A 20,511-nucleotide genomic window follows, 5' to 3' on the forward strand; every position below is an offset into this window, starting at 1 on the left:
TTCAATAACAAGACTTCAGAGAAACAAAGGTCCGCATTAGCTAGCGAGAATCCACATGAAGAATAATTAAAGCTCAACTCAACAAAGCCTGTGTTTACCCATTTTAAATATAGAGTGCATGTGACAGTGATAGCTCTGCTCTCCTCTCTTATTAGAAGCATTCAGTCTTAATTAATTACATTACCTGACGCAAGCAGAATGAATAAAATAACCAGGCTTTGAACACTGGAATCCTGGGTTATTTAAGGAAAGTAGTTAATATGTTGATTGGATGGTTTGTTATATGTTGTGTAAGGTTGCAGGATGCTTTTTCAGAACAAAGCTCTTTTTCAGTTTTGGTTTTATTCAAAGGGAAAAATAAGATGATTTTATAATATAATTTGTTATTTTTTTTACTGCTTGGGAACACGGTGTGTCTTCGTGAGCATAATGCAGTCAGTTAATTATGCGTAGAAAAATAAACATGAATAACATTTTCTTCTCATCTCAAGTTTAACTAAATTATACAATTCTGCTCATGAATGTACCATAGAAGTCTTGTTTAGCTCTTGCTGAGAATTTGTTTGTTATTTTCTTTTAATCCTTTAAAGGAAATTTTAAACATAGTCAAAAAAAAATTACATGTTTAAGATTTGGGAATTGGATTTAAACTCTTCCTGCAGAGCAACCATAACAATATTATTATGCAGTGAGTCCTATTGTATTGTAAAAGATCAATGCATTCAAAACCAAATAAATTACCTCAAACTGGATTATTGTTAGGTATGGTCACAATAATGATCAAAATATTATAAACCATAGTGACCAATCATAATTTTCAAATCAGCTGCTTTTGTATTAGAAAAAAAGATACTCATTTAGTCAGTGCATTTTAAAAAAGTCATGGACTTTACAGAGGATTGGCTGTCGACATTTTTTATACCAGAAGAAGATACACAGTTTACAATATAGCAAAAAGTAAACTTCTACACCAAATAGGAGCCATTTGTGATATTTCCGTGGGGTCTTGCACTCAGTCTGATAATGATCAAGATTGTTCAAAAGCTACTTAGTCCTGTTTATATAATGTATTTATTTTAAATGTATTTATTTTATTTATTGTACAGTATTGATATCTGTTCAAATGTTTTGGTTGTGGTTGTGATTAGTATCTGGGTATCAATTCTAGGGATATATCAATATCCAAATCTCGCTCTACAGTATTTTCACAATATGTATCACAGGGTATGATATTTATTGTGATATTTTGTGGAGACTAACAGAATTGTGAATATGCTACTTTTTTCTTTTAAAATACATTAACAAGTCTGTGGTTCTGTCATAATTTAAAGATCTAAGATTTAAAATGCTTCATAATGTGGTATAGTATACTTCTTCATATAGTCTGCACAGAAACAGAGCAAAGGATCATGGTCTATGTAGTTCCTTCTGTTTTTTTTTTTTACCTATTCCTGCACCATAACAATGAATATTTAAGCACAGAGACCTCTACTTCGATATATCACAATATTTTGTTATACTGTTAAATTGTTACATGCTTAACCCTCACTCTCTCCTCAGGGTCACATTGACCCGAAGACATTTTTTTTTTCCTTCCCGCTCTCTTGGGGTGGGTCAATCAGACCCAAAAATGTATTTTCTTGCCTGGCGAGAATTTATTTGAAAGTAAATTTTTGGGTCTGATTGACCCACCCCAAGAGAGCGAGAAGGAAAAAAAAAATTATTCAGGTCAATGTGACCCTGAGGAGAGCGTGAGGGCTAATAATTTATCTTGTCATTCACTCTACTTTTCCCATCATTCCTAGGTGAATAACAAAAACAGGGGTTTAAAGTTGCACTATTTAACTTTTTGTTTCTATGGCTATGTATTGCTCTGACTGGAATGTTCCCCAGTGTGACATTAAATAGCTGTACCTTACATTTATTCATTTACAGATGGTTTTATAGCTTAAAAATACCCAGAAAAACAGACATTCTAGCTGTCAGATCTGAACTGTAACTTGGTCTGGTTTGGTCTTTTTGAAAATAGAAAGGTTTAATGCCATACTGTGAAATATTCCAGACAAAGCAATAACATCTCCATGAAGAAAAGCATTTGACAGATGCTTCACCAGAAACATTACACAGTGCACCTTTAATGGACAAACAGCTTTTTAGCCCTAAATGTTGTGAGACATCTGAGGGGGGGGTAGCTGTCAGGCCTATTCTCTGTTTTCTGATTTTCTGCTCCATTGAGTCCTGCAGGCTCTCCAAATGCAAAGGCAGGTCATTACTGATGATGGCTCCACAGGGACCTGAGACATGTGCAGTGACAGAGCTGTGGTTTCACTGTTAGTCATGGATGAGGGGGAAACTCTTTAAACAGTGATGGAAGTCAAATACACCACGCCAAGAAACAACTGTCCTGTATTTGCTCACTCTCAGACAGCCGTTCTGTTTTGATACTACGATCAAGAGGAAGAGGAATGGTACTGGAAACAAACTGGACTAAACCTGAGATCTAAAGGAGGAATAGGGTTCTACAATCTATCAATATCAAATCAAAATCACAGTTTGAAGTGTTGCTGTTATCAATTTGCAAAAACTCAATTAATTTAGGTAATACATTTTAAAGGTCCTATATTACATTGTTTTCTCACCTATATTATGATGTTGTTTAATTACTGTGTCATGTTTTTTTCATTCACACATGTTTAACACACAAATTCTGCATATTTAGGCAGAAAACATTCTGTTCCACTTTGTGATGTGATGTGGTAATACAGAAAGTGCTCCACTGTGAATTCTGTACACTTTCATTAGAAACATTTGGAGAATTTCAGCTCTGGAATTGCCAATCTCTTCTGAACAAAAGGTTAAACGTAGCTGTTTACATGAAAACTATGGCTTCATGACATCACAAAGTGGAACAGAGGATTTTGAGCTTTGGAGAAGTAGACAGACTAATAATAAAGGGTTACTCAAACATGTGAATAAAACAAAACACAACTCTAGGCATGTTTTTGATGAGGTAACAACGCTCACAGGAGTAAATTTTCTGTAATATGGGACCTTCAAACATCAAAATATCCTCTGATTTTTTTTTTTTTTTTTAAAGCTAAAATACAGACATGTTCTGAAATGCATGAGAATCACGAGAATCTTGTATTAATCAGGTCAAATGTTAATGCTTCTGGACATGTAAAAAATGTGCTTTGTGAGTGACACAAAGTAGATTTAATTGATTTGACCAAATTAAATCTGGTATTTCTTGGAAGCAAGGCATTTTGGCTTCACTGGAGTAGAGGTGAGATATTCCCATGGACGTAATAAATGGAACGTCAAATTGAATTGGAAGAAACACTTGAGTGCTTTGTAGTTTTATATGATAATTATGGTATAATTATGTGTGTCTGGCACAAGGAGAATAATATCATTTAGCAAAGGCAGCATTTATTTCACCTAAGCAATCTAATAATAATAATATAAAGCCTGTAGCCCACTATGTGAGAGTGCATCAGGCTAAGAACAATTCTGTATCCTGAAAACAGTGCATGTTACACCAGAGTTTATGAAAAAAAAAACAAGATACAAAGTTATGGTGCAAGTTGATTTTATTTTCAGGAAAGGCCACTAATGGCCACAGAGTTTCATTCTTGTTTTAAAGGTGCACTGTGTAATTTTTCTGTGTTTGCCACCTGCTTGTGTATACCAGCTCGAGCGTCCCCCTGGCTTGAAAGTCCCAGCTCGAGCGTCCCATTCTCTTAGCAGGATCATCCCCCTCCTCCCTCCGGGCACCCTCTTCTCTTTTGCGGCACATGGGTACCTGCTGTGCCTCTCCGGAGAGGGCACAGCAGGGCCGTGTCACACACTGTGATGTATTGAGTTAGAAAATCAACTTCAATATAATAAAACGAAATTTGAATGGAGCCAGACCAAATGGCCTTGTTTATGTCATTTTACCGATCTTCCCAAAGTGGCACACATTTTTTTCAATATGTAATATCAATATAATCCTCCTTTGCTCACAGAAGTTATGAAGTCGTATTTGAAATAATTTTTTCTTGTTCCCCATGTCCTATAGCATCTGTAACTGTTGATTTGGGAAATTAATTATTTCCTTACCTGCTGCCATGAACATAATCAACTCATGTTCAGTGTCATGTCACGCAACAGGGGACAAAAGCAGGGTGCTCATCGTTCCCAAAACAGAATACTTGCTTATGCTCAACATGAACAAATGTGTTGAGATATAGAGTACCTTGCAAGTGTAATTAATACAATACATATAATGATTTTTATTATTATTATTATTTTTTATCTGTATATAGATAAACTTAGGGCACAATAAGGGGTACAGTTCTAGGGGACCTTCCAGCCAAAGGGACTTTCCAGCTGATTTCCATGGAGATATTATTATTTTGCCTGGAAAATTCCATAAAAGGGCATTAAACATAGCTCCCTTACAGTTGTTCAGTTGCAGGTGTTTTATAGCTCAGTAGCTCAATAATATAAAAAATGAATTCTTAACATGTAGAGACTTGCTTCTCCATAGCTCTGACCATTAACCTGTCTCCATAGTGATTACCAAGTTATTTCCATGCTGTGGAATAATCAAAGCAAAATGGTAATATCTCCATAGAGACAAGCAGGTGGCAGACCCTCCACCAGAAAAGTTACAGGGTGAACCTTTGAGTGAGATGCAGATAATAGCAGTACATGTTCAGCCGATACAGAAGGCAGACTAAAACTTTAAACTCCACTGACATCTTTCTACTTCTCTCATGTGCATAACAAGTGTGCATGACATTTTTCAATCATCCTTTGTTTGATTGAAATAAACACTTGAGATATTCGCTCAGAGTGACATGTTCACCTCTCCTCTTAGTCCTCTTCTTCTTCCTCCTCTTCTTCCTCTTTCTCACCACATCAGGAGGTTGTATTTGCGCGGGAAAGGGGCGGGCTCCTGTTATCTGCCCCCGGACGATGCTTCATTAACTCGGAGCTGAGGAAGTCATTAAGGTTTCAAATTGGATGGTGATTGACAGACAGCGCTGTGTGAAATCGACAATATGACGGCAATGTGAGGCGACAAGTATGTACGCGTTTGACTGACAGTTACATGGGCGGCGAGGAGAGGGCCGTTAGTGCACTGCTCCGGATATGCCATTTTCCCCAGGGGCTGTGAGCGTGTTTGTGAAGGGAGAAAGAGAGAAAGAGACTGCAGGGTCAACAGTTCAGTGAGATAGGAGAGGAGATGTACATGGAGTTGCAACACCTCCTGAGAACACTCCAAAAGATCTGACATTCATACATTCGAAAACTGCATTATCTCAATTTACAATGTTTTTAGTTATCCGAGGTAATAATCAGACTGTGTGGAAATGTATCAGAAATGTCCTAAAGCTAGAGATGCACCCATCCAGCTTTCTCAGGTCTGATTCTGATATAATACCTTTAGGTGTTTGTCACTAACCAATATCAGCTGATACCAATGCAGAGACTGAAAACTAAAATAAAATGAGAGAAAACTGATCCAAATGTGTGATGTAGTTGTTATTTATTCCTCTTGAACCTAGAACAGCTTTGTGTATTTAAAAGTTCAAATATTGTGTACTAAACCGATATTTTGAAGCCGATATCTGATCCAGCAATTGTTTTCATTATCTGCACCAATATCAGTATATCAGTGCATCTTTACTTAAAACGTCACATAAATGTTCAAATACTGCACAGAACATGAATGGAGTCTAACATTCACTCCAAAAATACAAATACATACCCTTACGCTTATTTGAAAAATACATCGCAAGTTTAATCATATTTTTTTTTTAAATTAATTTTTTTTACTATAGACTATATACTTGACAATGTTGCAATATTAGACATTTGAGAAGCACATAGTACATTTGGGCATTTTTTACTCAATTATTGTTTGCGATTTGAACAGTTGGTTTGTGAGCCTTTGTTTGCACAATATTAATGGGCTGAGAAAGAAATGTTTTTGTATGAATTTGTATCTAACTTTATCCAAGGATGCTGCAAAATTGTGATGATTGCAAGAGACAGCTACTATAGGCTGTAAAAATATAAACCAATTGGTTAATATTGTACCTAAATAGTGAGTGAGTTGTAATTTCTATGTTTAACAAACCCTAGACATTGGAAACCCTGAACTTGTTTTATGTCATGAAAGTGACTCTAAAAACTCACTACTGCTACTCTCTATGTTCACTAAATGTCTGATCTATTCCCAGCAAGAGCCACACAGCAAAATAGAGCCATTTCTAATGTATAAGACTCATTGATTTTTGTGATTCCATGGCCCATACAACACTAGTGGATTACACACGAGAAGATTCATGATGCTTTCAGGTCTAAAGCCTGTTGTCCTTTTCTGCTGAGATACGTTAGAAATCTGGAATTGACTTTTTTTAACCACACCATTCATCTTTATGGGTCTGTGTCACTTTCAGCTTTAGCTTACTCTGCTGCTAATAAAACATTTGACTCGGCAGGGCTCTTCAAATCCACCACATATTGGCTGTAGACTCTTGAAGGACCAATATAATTTAATGACTGGCCATTATCACTGTATCTCTCAATGTGGTTCCTTTCCATTTGTAGTTAAAATCCACACTGGTGCACTTTGAGAATTTTGCACATTTTTCCAATGTGGTTTTTAACTACAAATGGCAAATAAACTAACCTAACCAAACAGAACTTGGATTGGCTTTTGTCAAATCAGAGCAATCAAAATTCATGACATCATTAAAGTGTACTTGTAGTTTCGTTTTAGTGCTAAAGACTTTTAAAGGTCCTGTTTTACACAACATTGACTCTTGTGAGCTCTAAGCCATGTTGTAATGCTGTTACTTCCTCAAAAACACACCTGGAGTGTTTTGTTTCATTCATTAGTCTGTGTACGTGGCCCTGAAACTCCCCCAGAAACTATTCCAAATTTATAACACAAACTGCTATAAATAAATAGCAGAATTAAATACTTTACTACGGAGCCTACCTGATAACATATGTGAAAAAAGATACAAAATCGTGGCCTCAAATTACTATTTTGTTCCCACAATATGTAATTTATTCCCACATTTAAGTTCATTCGTTCTAGCTAAATCGTTCCCATGTTTTAGCTAAATCGTTCCCACAAATTAAGAAATTAAAACATGGGAACGAATTAACTAAAACGTGGGAACAAATTACATATTGTGGGAACAAAATAGTCATTTGAGGCCATGATTTAGTATCTTTTTTTCACGTACGGCATCAGGCGGGCTCCGACTTTAGTAAATAAGGTTAGTTATTTTGTATAATTCAACCGTCTACAGCTCAAATCTTAATGTTGTACAAAAAAAGAACAAAAAGGCCCCCAATAGTACAAAGAAAAGGTACGATAAATTTTGACCCTTCAAAAATTCCATCTATTATCTATTGAATGATTTCTTGATATAGTAATTATGATGACAGGTCTGGGTACGCAGCTGAGTAATAAATATAGGGAGTTAGTTTCTACCTCTACCTCTGCCTTCGTTATTTAGTCTTTACTGCTTGTTTATGAATAATGGATGTATTCACACTTACTACATATTTGCTTTTTTCATGTTTTTCTTTTCTAATGCAGCTCCAATGGGTTTGACCTGATATTTAGTGGTCAGCAGAGACCCCCTTCACAATCCATCATCAGCACACTCTGGCCCCTTGTGTCATATTTATAATTCAGAAGGAAACTACACAGCATCCTGGTGTCTCTCAGGTCTCCACATGGACCAGTGAAACGTGCAACGATACAAGTCTAGCGCATTAAAGTAATTTTTCATGGAGTTATAACAATATGGATGAGTCAGAATTGTATGGGAAAACAGAATTATATAGAGGCGAGAATGTTTACTGTGTTCACTATGCGGATAGAGAGCAAACATGACTCTAATACCATTGAAGATTGAAGTCCTATATCACGCAAATTGACTATCATGAGCTTTACGCAATGTTATATTATTGTTTCCTCCTCAAAAACATACCTGGAGTAGTGTTTTGATCATTGACTCTAATGAAACCCATAATATTCAGTGCCACTCAATTGAAGCTTGCGATGCGATCATAGGAGCGAATTTGGAGCCAGGTCCATATTATGAATAGGATGTTTTTGACAGACAAAATAAAAAAAATAAAAAAAACTCACCAGGATCACGTAAAGCAGAGTAGTATGAATTTTTAAGACCAAAAAGGCTCACAGCAGCAGTTACAGAGAGAGGGACCATAATATTCCATTGTAAGCAAATTGAAGCCATTGAAGCCAGGGTCAGACAGAAGCTGGAAGAAAACTTCCTATTTGGCACGCAGCAGCTGGCACATTTGCTATGTCCATTTATATGTACAGTCTATGGTTTTGTTTCATTCACATAGGTTTGAGTAATCCTTTATTATTAGTCTGTCTACATCTCCAAAGCTCAAAATGTTCTGATCCACCTTGTGATGTCGTGAAGCAGTAGTTTTCAATTTACTTACCTTTTATCTTTAGTTCAGTGGAGATGGCAATTGCAGGTCTGCAGTTGTCCAAATGAATCTAGTGAAGGTGTATGGGGTTTAAAAATGCAGTGGAGCATTTCCTGTATTACCACATGACATCACAAAGTGGTTTTCTGTTTGAGAGAAAAACTCTGCTTAAATATGCAGAGTTTGTGTGTTAAACATGTGTGATTGAAACACAACACAACTCTAAGTATGTTTTTGGTGAGGAAATAATTCTAACATAGAGTGGAAAATAGCATGATATGGGACCTTTAAGTTCAAAAATTAACTCACTTTGTAAACAGGCATAAAATATATTCATGAGGGATAGAGAATTTGTTGTAATTTGTATGATAATTATGAAAGTGTAAAGCCACCTCAGTAGCTCCATTACCTTAATATATACATACATTTTTCTACATACGGATAATAAATCCATCCCTATTTGTCATCAGCCCATTTTCTACATAGACCATTACCTTTAAGTGCTTTCCAAACCATTTACCTCTCCTCCCAGACCTGTCCTAGAATGTACATCACATACATAGGCCATATGTATTATTTATTTAAAACATGGGCTCTTTGCACTTCGTGACTCCTGAGCTTTGTGTGTCAAAATGGTCTCTGCCTGGGGGGAAAAACTAGATAGCTCAGGGTCACATAAGTTCAACTCATTAATCTTCTAGAGGACAGTTGCTGGTTAGAAAGATGTTTTATTTTAGGTAGCCTGTGTTATTTACAGTGAGTCAGAAGTCACTTAAAGGGCCCATGTTACGCTATTTTCCAACTTTATACTTTTGTTTGCTCATCAAAAACATACCTGGAGTTGTGTTATTTCCATTCACACATGTTTAACACACAAACCCTGCATATTTAGGCTGTTCCACCTTAAGATGTCATGTCATAATACAAGAAGTGCGCCACTATGTTTTTAAAGTCCATACATCTTTAGTAGAATCATTTGGATCATTTTAGCCCTGGAACAGGAAACTGTATCAAACAAAAGGTAGAAAGTTAGCCAGGTTGGCACCACCTAATGCCTCCGCTCAATTTAATTTCTCTCCAGCGACTAGGTCAGGAATTGGAATACACTAGACAGTTTGCACAAACCCCAGAAATTGTAGACCGCGCACCGGCTAATTAGCAAAGAGCTGTGAAGCCATGACTGACCCTTTTGTGGTAGAGCACAACAGTAAACACAACGGTCGAGATGGATGTAGAGGAAGACATACATTCTGTATGTAATGATGCTGAGATCAAGGAGTTAAAGCCGGAACAAAGAGAATGTTTGGTGAATTTTATCAAGGGGAAAGACATTACTGCCCTTCCTACAGAATTTGTTAAAAGCTTAAAAGACCAGTAAATAAAAAAAGTACCCGCCTGTTGTCGAGTGAACAACGCCTAACGCTGCGAGGTCAGGCAGTTTCCATGAAGTGAAACCGGCTAATAAAAAGTAATAAAAGTAGCTGTTAACTTAAAAACTACCAGTACATGACTTCACAGAGCATTTTGAGCTTTGGAGATGTAGACAGAATAATAATAAAGGATTACTCAAACATGTGTGAATGCAACAAAACACATCTCCAGGTAACAACATTATAGCATGCCTTAAAGCCCACAAGTCAATGTTGCGTAATATTGGACCTTAAACTAAATATCTTCTTACCACTAGAATCCTTTATTTCTCTCAAGCAACATTGCAGAGTCAAAGCATTACTATAAGCTAATTAGTTTGAGATTCAATAGAACTCCTACTCAGTTAATTAGAGCAGATGTTAACCAAATAGAAAAGTGCTGCTATTGCCCAGTTGGAAATTAATGCACAGTGTAATAGCACGCTCCATATTGCAGATGCTAGCTATAAAAACATGCCTCTGTTGCGTTGTCTTTATTTTGCCAGTCTCAGGATGGCCGTCGATGTGAGATGGGTGTAGGCTCAGACCATAACTTAATGTTCACAAAAGTAAATTAGATTTGTACAGATCACAGGTCAATCCAGTCTGACTTCCTGTAGCAGTGCAATATTGCAGCTGTAAAATGTCAAACCACCGACATTTCAATTAGTGCTTTCAATTAGCATTTTGTTTAATCAAATTTTAGATGTTTCAATTAAGACATGGGCAGGGACCAAGGCAACTACTACATATGACAGTGAACTCAGACTTAAACTTAGACTTACTTAAATGAACTTTATTGATCCGCAAGGGAAATTAACACAAAAAATACCTTTCTAACTTATATAGACAAATAAATGCAAATTTATTATGAATGAATACTGTTAATTTCACACCAATTAGCACCTAATAAAATATTTAGCCTTCCAAGTACCACTAGATCTAAACCAGATCTTTAACAGGACTATAACTGGTCTAATGTAGAGCTTACCAGTTTTATAGTATAGATTTTACAGCAGTGGTTCTCCATCTTTTCACACCAAGAAACACCTTATAAAATATTAACCCTAGCCTTCCGAGAAGCACCAGATAAAAGAGGGCTGAGCAAGATACTGACTTTAAATTAAAACACGAACACGAAGGGAGTCTGCATACGACAGTTTGAGAATCACTGTAGTGCTAATTGAAGGTATTGTTTTTTATGAACAAAAGCATGTAGTTTGCTCCTTGTCAAACACCTATTCACTTTAATTCACTTTATAGGTGCACTGTGTAACTTTTTGTAACACCATTAAACAGCTCTTTTTTAACATTTATTCAATTACAGATGGTTTTGTAGCTCATAAATACCTAGAAAAAACAGGTCTTCTGATTGAGCGGGGTCGCCTCTCCACAAATCTGACCAATAACTTAGTCTGGTTTGATCTCTATGAAGATAGAAGATGCCATACTCTGAAATATTCCAGACAAAGCAATAACATCTCCATGGAGAACAGCTTTTGACACTCCCTCCACCAGAAAAGTTATACAATGCATTTTTAAAAGACCCCTATTACACTATTTTTTGATCTATGTTGCATTGTTTGCTCATCACAAACATACCTTGAGTTGTGTTTTGCTTTATCATGTGGTAATACAGGAAGTGCTCTGCTGTGTTTTTAAACTCCATACACCTTCACTAGAATTGTTTGGATAATTTTAGCCCTGGAATTGCCAATCTTTATTGAAGCAAAGGTAAAAAGTTGCTGAAAACTACCACTGTATGACATCACAAGGAGGAACAGAGCATTTTAACTTTTGGAGATGTAGATAGACTAATAATATATGATTACTCAAACGTGTGAATGAAACAAAATACAGCTCCAGGTATGTTTTTTGTGTAATGTAGGACCTTTAAAGTATTTTTGTTAGAAGCAGGAATAATAGTGGTAGTTGTAGTAGTTTAGTTAACACATTGTCATCCAAGTCCTTTATAATTAATATGTTTTGTTCTGGTTTTGGATTGTGTTTGTGACTTGATGAACATTGTGTCTGTGCCAGCTCAGCCCACTCGCTCCCTGTACACCTGTGGGCTTTAATTGGCAGATTGATTTTGCTGTCTGTAGCTCCGGCGTCCCGCTGAAAAAACACCAGACCGACTGGAGCTAAAATGCCATGGACGGAGAACAGGAAACCCCCGGCAGCGCCCAGTGCCCAACACTTCCTGTTACATATCGACCTATACTCCTATGAGCCGCTAAATGTCTGCTCTACATGAATGGTCCTGACATGGACACTGTCTGCATGCTGCGCTGACTCACGTTTTACTACATTATTTAACAGGGTTCATTTTCTCCAGAGATACTTTTCTGAGTCAAGTTTGCTTAAGGCCGAGAGAGGAATGTGTTTACACAAGGAGGCAAGTTACCACGCCTACTGCAGCACCAGCACTACAGTGTTGTTAATATGGTTTGTTTTTATTTTAACTGTAAGTAACTGGATTCTGTAAGTTTATTTAATTCATGTACTTAAGAAACTGCGATAAAAAAGATAACATATTTTAGACAAATGCTTCCTTCATGTTATTAGTCTGTTCATTTGAAAATGTAATCAAATCAAGTCAATTTTTGGACATGTTTGAAAAGTTCTTTTTAGAGTCTGTATTCTGAGCACTTGCAAAGAAGGCACTATTCACACCTTTGGTTTGTTGTTAAAGATCCTATATTACACAAAATTGACTCTTGTGAGCTTTAAGCCATGTCATAATGTTATCTCATCAAAAACATGCCTGGAATGTTTTATTTCATTCACACGTTTGAGTAATCATTTATTATTAGTTCAAATTAACCTACCATACCTTTTACCTTTAGTTCAGTAGAAATGGGCAATTTTTTGGGCTGAAATTATCCAAATGTTTCAAATGAAGGCGTATGGATTTTTAAAATGCAGGGGAGCACTTCCTGTATTACCACATGACATCACAAGGTGGAAAAGAGTTTTCTGATTGTGAGAAGATCGCAGCCTAAATATTCATGGTTTGTGTGTTAAACATGTGTGAATGAAACATACACAGCTCCAAGTCTACTTTTTATGATGAGGAAACAACATTATAACATGGATCAGAAAATTGCGTCATATGGTGCTGTGGATGTCGAAAAATTAATTGCTATAGATGTTATCTGATCTTATGTTGAACAGTCTAAGAAAAAGAAAAAATAGTTAATCTCTTCTTTTTTTGTCTGTTTTTGGAATCACTGGAGTCTGAGATCAAGACAAGGCATAACTCCCACCCACACAGCTATTTCAAGACTTAGATTTATTTGCAACCTTACCATAAATCAGATATATATAACCCAATTTTCAGGTGTAATGCAGAAAGAAAACTAAAGCCGATTTGCCTCTTCGTAGCCATCCTCATTATAAAAAAAAAATTGTTGGACTGGTTTATGCAAATTGCCTAATTTCATGTTGTGCGATGGCAGTGGGTCTGATCAAAAGCCTGATTGCGTCTGAACCCGGACCATTACAGTTGCAAATGATCCGCTCTGGCACAAACAGAAGCGGGATTTCCAATCTCGCTGGAGTTCATAAAACAGCCAATCTACCCTGCCAAATCCTGCAGATAAAACAGCAATAAATAGGAGGTTATGAGATTGTGTGCGGAGGAATGTTTGCGTAAACCCAGTTAAAATATAAAAAATGAGCAGAAAAATGCACCAGCAGTCGCTCTTATCATGTGCCTCTTTCTTCTCCTCCGTTCGCTTCACTTTAGATGAATTAGATCTAATGAACTGGCAACGACAGTGTGCCAGTGATTATAGGCTCCGGCTGCAGCTGTGATGAAGAGGTAAAGAGAGATGTAAGCTTGTTTTAAGAGAGCAATAGCCTGCATTCATCATTTACATAATTTTGGGGTAAAATCACTCAATCCAAGCAGGCTGTCTGGTCTGGAGAACCACGGGGCTCAGTCTATGGACCGCCTCATTTCTCATCACAGACAAAAAGAGTCTAATGTGCTGTGTGATTCTTTATAATCTATATGATTTGTATGAATGATACCCATAACATAACTTGGCTTGGTAATGGAAAAAGTACATTGGCTACTAGGACAGGGTTATGTGAAAAAGATATGAAAAATTAGATATGAAAATTTTGAATTAGAATAGATTTTTATTTTTTTTTTACAGATCTTGCCAGGACTGGACTTCACTGAAATTCACTGATTCTTCAGTCGGTTTCACTTCGTGGAAATCGTATGACCTCGCAGCATTAGGATTCGTTCACTCGACAGTAGATGGGAACTTTTTTATTTAACCAATCGCTGCTATTTGGTCGTGACGTATGTAATGTGCTGCTAACGGGGCTAACTGGTATATTAAGCTATTCCCAAACCCCGTAGGAAGAAGGGCAATAACGTATTTCCCTTTAATTCTGGCTTTAAATCCTCGATCTCGGGAATCGTTGCCAACACAGAATGTATGGCTCTTCGCTGGCTCTTAGTGTATTCATATTCCTGACCTAGTCGCTGGAGAGAAATGAAATTGAGCAGAAGCACTAGGTGGCGCTGGACTGGACTGGTGACTGGACTTGACTGTCTGTTAATGTGTGTTTGCCTTCCGTTTTTAATGTAGTTTTGTGTGTGACAAGTGTGTAGAGAGGGGTGGGTTGTGGGAGTTTTTTTTTTTTTTTTAATGTCTATTTTTGTTTTCATTATGTATAATTTCAAGATTGAAAAAATCAGAATAGAATATTGCTACATTCTGCATAAAATGATACCACTGGTGGCATCAACTTGGCTACAGAGTTTATCTGTGTGTGTGTGTAAATGTGAAGGGAAATGACTGGATGTTTTCTCTGCTGGAGCCCAGATAATTAGCCTGAGTCGTGTTGTGTATTTTAGAGAAAGATCAAGCTTCACAAACTGAGGCTAAAGATTGTGAATGCTGTGCTGTCAGCCTCAGGGACTAATTGGACGACTGTTTATCTTATGACAAGCTGTCAACTGTCAACCAAAGGCCTTTCTCTTGATGTCCATAGGTGGCTATTAATTAAGACTTTTTATAACACTTACGAGACAAGTAAAATAACACAAAACTAAAAGGAAACTGAAATGAATATGCTTTTAAAGGGCCCATATTACACTACTTTCTGATCTATGTTATAATGTTGTTTCCTCATCACAAACATACTCGAAGTTGTGTTTTGTTTCATTCAGAGATGTTCAACACGCAAAATTTTAACATATTTAGGCTGGGTTCTTCTCTCAAATACAATACATTCCTTGTGATACACTTTGTGATGTTATGCAGTAATACAGGAAGTGTCACCTGTATTTTTAAACTCCATACACCTTCACTAGAATCATTTGGATGATTTCAGTCCCAGAATTGCCAATTTATACAAAATAAAAGGTAAAAGTAGCTGTTAACTTGAAAACTACTGCTTCATGACATCAGAGGGAGAAACAGAGCATTTTGAGCTTTGGAGATGTAGACAGACTAATAATAAAGGGTTATTCGAAGTTTCAAACATGTGAATGAAACAAAACACAACTCCAGATTTGTTTTTGATGAAGTAACAACATTATAACATGGCTTAAAGCTCAGAAGAATCCATTTGATGTGACATAGGACCTTTAATCTTCGGCACCACTAACTTGTGTGTGTTTTATTTTGTTTAGGTTTTCTGGGAGCTGCTTCAAAACAGAAGATTTGTTAAGTAACCTGCAAGATCCAAAAACCTGAATGGTGTAATGAAGAAAGAATAACATCTGCACCACCGGAAAAGCAGAGACAACATAACAGTACAATGTAGTGCTCTCTAAGTACCTGTCTGGCTGCTGGCTCTATAGGGAGGCACTAATGGAACAGCTTGGCGAGGACCTGAACCTCTCCTTTTTACTTGAACATGAGCGAGACATGATACTGAAAGTGCTGCAGAAAGATGAAAAACTGAGAAAGCGAGAAGAGAAGCGTATACGGTGAGACTTTAAGGGCCCATATTATACCATTTTGTGATCTATGTTATAATGTTGTTTCCCCATCACAACATACCTAGATAGATACTTTCAGTTGTCCATGTTATTCAATTCACATATTTCATCACACACTAAGACAATTAAAAGGTTAATAAAAGACAATAAATAATAATTAAAAGCTTGCTGCCATCGCTGGATCATTAAGGATCCAATAATCATACAGTTTTAGCGATGTATGTGATCCAATAATCAGATGTTTTGTTTTGTTTCATTCATACATGTTTAACACAAAAGCCCTGTATATTAAGGCTGAATTCAAACAGTCCGTTCGACCTCATGATGTCTTGTGGTAGTACAGGAAATGTTCCACTGTGTTTTTAAACTCCATACACCTTCACTGTATCATTTGGATAATTTCATCCCTGGAATTTTCAGTCTCTATGGAACAAAAGGTAAAAGGAGCTGTTAACTTGAAAACTACCATTCCATGTCATCAAAAGGTGGAAAAGAGCATTTTGAGGCTGTGTTTATATGATGACGGTCTGAACAGAAGACGAAAAAGTGGTGTAGTTGCTTCACTTTTTATTCAACGTATAGACGAGCGTTTTGGGAAGAAATCAGCGTGCATACGGTGACGCAAAAGATTGGGTATGCATGCCAGGCGGCTAGGTGGTGACACTAAATGGTGATGTATGTGACATAAACGCATACATGACGTGAGCAGATCTGAGCAGAGTTTTGTGTCTTGGGCAGTGCAGACGGAAACACTACGGCAGAGCGTATTCAACTTTTCCACTCTGGAGGGTGGTTTCAGATTTTTGCGTTTTTAAGCCCCAAAAACGCCATAACTGTCTAAATGAAAGCCACTTCCCATAAAATATTTTGTCGTTTTTACCTGCAAGCGTTCTCGTGTAAACTGGCCCTCAGTTTTGAAGATACAGACAGACTAATAAACCAGGATTCCTTAAACATGTGTGAATAAAACAAAAAACACAACATTATAACACGGCTAAAAGCTCACAAGAGTCAAATTTGTGTAATACAAGACCTTTAAAGCAGTATTGTTCTTCAAAAGCTTTTCTTATTTTGGTTGTTTGTTTCTACAGGAAGTTGAAGAATGAGTTGCTGGAGATAAAGCGTAAAGGCTCCCGTAGGCCTCGGGATGTGGGGGAAAGACAATGTGGACGCTGCCTGAAGAACCTGGGACTGATTTTTGACCGAGGAGATCTTTGCGAGGAGTGTAAGCTCCGGGTTTGCAATGAGTGCCGTACCACTGCCCCCTCTGGACGCCAGTGGAGGTGCAACGTGTGTGCCAAGATGCTGTAAGTCCAAACCAGACTAACAAGAGCAACAGCAAACTAAATCAGGAGTAATAATGCTAATGACTGTTGAATGAATGACAGAACATTGTCCTTCAAAGTAAATATTTGGGCCAGGGTTGTATATTACTGGATTTCCGATGACAGTATAGACAAGGGCCAGAGAAAATGAATACAGTTAGAATGTAGGTTTTTGTTGTAACATAACAAGTTAATGGGTTTAGTCATCAATAGAAAAGATTACATTCAACATCTGTGAATAAACTTTTTGCATATTTTATTATAAAGTACAATGTTATTAATAGGGAAATCTGTCTCTTGACCCAACCGTTAACAGTGCTACTAGAGACTGAAAACAGCATTTTTCCCTTAAACTAAAATAAAATAAGACAAAATCCAAATGTGTTATGTAGCTCTTATTAAAACATTATGAGACTTTTTTGGCCGACTACGACCAGGAAATACTCAATCATACGAATCAAAACATCAATTTCTTGGTCCAACTGAGATATCTGCTGAACCGATATTTGGAAGCTGATATTCAATTCAGCAAATTTGTCTGTATCACCGCCAGTATCCAATACATGGTCAATACATGGAAGTATAATAATAATAGTAGGATGAATTCAATGTCTGTATTGGTTTAAATGTTTTTGACCTTAGTTACAGCTGATGCGAGTGGGGAGTGCAGACTGGTTCTGATAAAAGTTTTCAGGGGCCAGTTGGTCATAAAAATTCACCTTATTGGTAAATTGTCTTAGTAAAAAGGATTTATTTTTTTATTGCAGTTATTTTTCATTTGGTTCAGCGCAGCAGTCCAGTTTAGCCTGTTTGGTCTGGATTGGCGTAAGGCTCCAATAAACCAACGTGATAAGTGTTCAGAGCTGCAGTGGTCTCCAGCCAGTTAAATGAATAATGATGTGCTGCTGCGTTCAATGGGCCTCAGGTGGCAGGGAAAGATTAAGTCGAAAAACTGCAAAATGGCTTATAACACTGTGTTTTTCCAATCACAACAGCTTGAATACAGTCATTAAAAACGTCCTTATGTATTTTATATGAAAATGCCAACTTTTTCCTATGTTTTTTTTTTTTACATCCACTTTAATTTTTACCTACACCAACAGAAATGTACCAATAGCAATTTAAGATAGCAGAAAGAAAGCGATCATTTTGAATAATTTTACTAGAGACACAATTTCCACAAGATGAGACAAGATAGTATGAGATTGGGTTCACGAGAACTAGACGAGTCAAGATTTTAACATAATTCTTAATAAATTAATATATAAATTTCACGATTCAGTTTCCCTTTTTGGCCTCATGATTTTTTATTTATTTGATTTTTGATTTCATATTTTTGTTTACATTCTAGCACTGCTTTTTGGAACTCTAACAGATGAAACTCACTAACCCTTACCCCTTTTTTGTTCAATCCAAATGTAAAAAAAATTTCTCATGTGTGCACAATCTTGGGGCAATTTTGTCTCGTAAGATCTTGTATGAGATCTTGAACAATTTAACTGATCGATGCAAGTGGCAGTCTACTATGGAGACCTGAGGGGATGACTTGTCTGAAACGTGGTGTTTACAGAGAGCTCAAAGTGGTGACGGGAGAATGGTTCCTGGAGGAGAGGTCAAAGCGCTTCGAGGAGGGGGTTCTGAGCAGCGATGTGATTAAACAGACCATTCTAAGCAGCCCCGTTGGTGTGTATGGACTTTCTTATTTGTATCCAAGAGAAAACTTAAAGGTGCACTGTGTAACTTTTGGAGTAGAGGGTACGCCATCTGCTTGTCTCCATGGAATATTCCTCAATATGGCAATATGTCTTTTATATATTTTTTTTCTGATGTTGTGATTAATGCAGTTCAGGATTAGCATGTAATGGTGTCTCCTAACAAGTCAATCTTTAATATATCTAATGTTATATACAAGGGCAAGTTACAGGTCATATCTGTGGAGAGGGACTTTTTTATAAGAAAGCCTTTTTAATGAAGTATATTTCTGTTATAATTGAACAAATACTAGATAGAAATGTGATCAGATAAAGCTATAACATCGCCATAGTGACGGGCAAGTGGCCAAATCTCCACCAAAAGAGTTGCATAGTGCGCCTTTACACTTTTTTTTATTAATGTGTTTTTCAACATTAGTTACAGAAAACAAATCCCCTGAAACTTTGCCAGCCTCCATGGAAACGGAGAAACCGGAGACGCCAAAATCTACAAAATCAGCTAAATCCGCCAAAAGTGCAGTGCGCCATGTTGTGGATGGGGTCAGAAGGAAAGGGTAAGAGAAATTAATGTACACAGCTACAAATATTAAGTTAGAGACACTACACACTACACAAACATACATAGAGTTGTGTTTTATTTAATTCACACATGTTTGAGTGTTTTCTGTTTGATAACTCAGCCTAAATATGCAGGGTTTGTGTAAGTGAAACAAAATAAACACAACTCCAGATATGTTTTTGATGAGTAAACAACATTTAACATAGATCAGAGCAATAGCACAATGTGGGCCCTTTAATCTGAGCAGAAATGACAAAATTATTAAGATTTTGCACCAAATGAACAAACCAAATGTCACTGTGGTATGTTCATGGAGCTAAGAAATAAAGAATGACTCAATTGTGGCTGGCTTGGCAAATGAGGCCCCTCAAAGCTAGAAACGCCACTGTTCAAACCCAAAGGGAAAACCATATTGACATTTAGAGAAAAGGCAAATAGCTTTTTTTTGTCGATAACAGGTAATCAAATTTAAGTGAGTATTTCCCCTGGACATTATAAAGGTTAATTTATGCTGGAAACAGGCTATGATGACGGTGATCTTGTTTGTAAACAGGATGAAGATGGACAAAAGGGGCAGTCGGCCAAACCTAAAGCCCGAGAATGGAGTGGACACTGTGAGTCTGAAGTCTGCTCCAGAAGGAGATGCTCAGAGTGTGTACAGTTCTCGATCGGCTCCTGCTCCTCGCTCCAGGTCTGACCAATGAGACACATGTTATTTTAGTGTTATACTGTCATGATAATTACTGTATCAACTTAGTGTTCAGTATATGAAAGCTGGCGTATATATTTTGGGACTTAATATTTATCGTGGGTACTTTGTAATAGGGAAATTTTTTGCCATTTTTATATTATAACAGAACTTAGAGAATAGAATAAATAACTGCTATAGCTAATTATCAGTTCATTCTGACATTTATTTGTTGCCGCTCAGGCTTTTAATGATACTGTATTTAAATATGATTTACTGATATGATCTTGCTTTTGTATCACTGGCATACATTATTTAATATTATTGTTTATCACAGTATTTCTCTGTGGCTTCTGTAGCTGG

General features: G+C 36.9%; 1 protein-coding gene across 1 annotated transcript in view; it reads left to right on the forward strand.

Annotated features, from left to right (window-relative positions):
* Window positions 1-20,511, forward strand: part of sytl5 (synaptotagmin-like 5) — a 46,777-nt gene that overhangs the window by 7,504 nt on the left and 18,762 nt on the right. The window contains 5 exon segments of the mRNA XM_055153104.1: window positions 15,553-15,852; window positions 16,956-17,171; window positions 18,760-18,872; window positions 19,320-19,455; window positions 20,014-20,151. Coding sequence (XP_055009079.1) covers window positions 15,734-15,852; window positions 16,956-17,171; window positions 18,760-18,872; window positions 19,320-19,455; window positions 20,014-20,151 — 722 coding nt within the window. The 5' untranslated portion in view covers window positions 15,553-15,733.

The sequence above is a fragment of the Boleophthalmus pectinirostris genome, unplaced genomic scaffold (genome assembly GCF_026225935.1).
Source record: "Boleophthalmus pectinirostris isolate CB_2022bp ecotype Guang Dong unplaced genomic scaffold, ASM2622593v1 HiC_scaffold_1, whole genome shotgun sequence".
Lineage (NCBI taxonomy): Eukaryota > Metazoa > Chordata > Actinopteri > Gobiiformes > Gobiidae > Boleophthalmus > Boleophthalmus pectinirostris.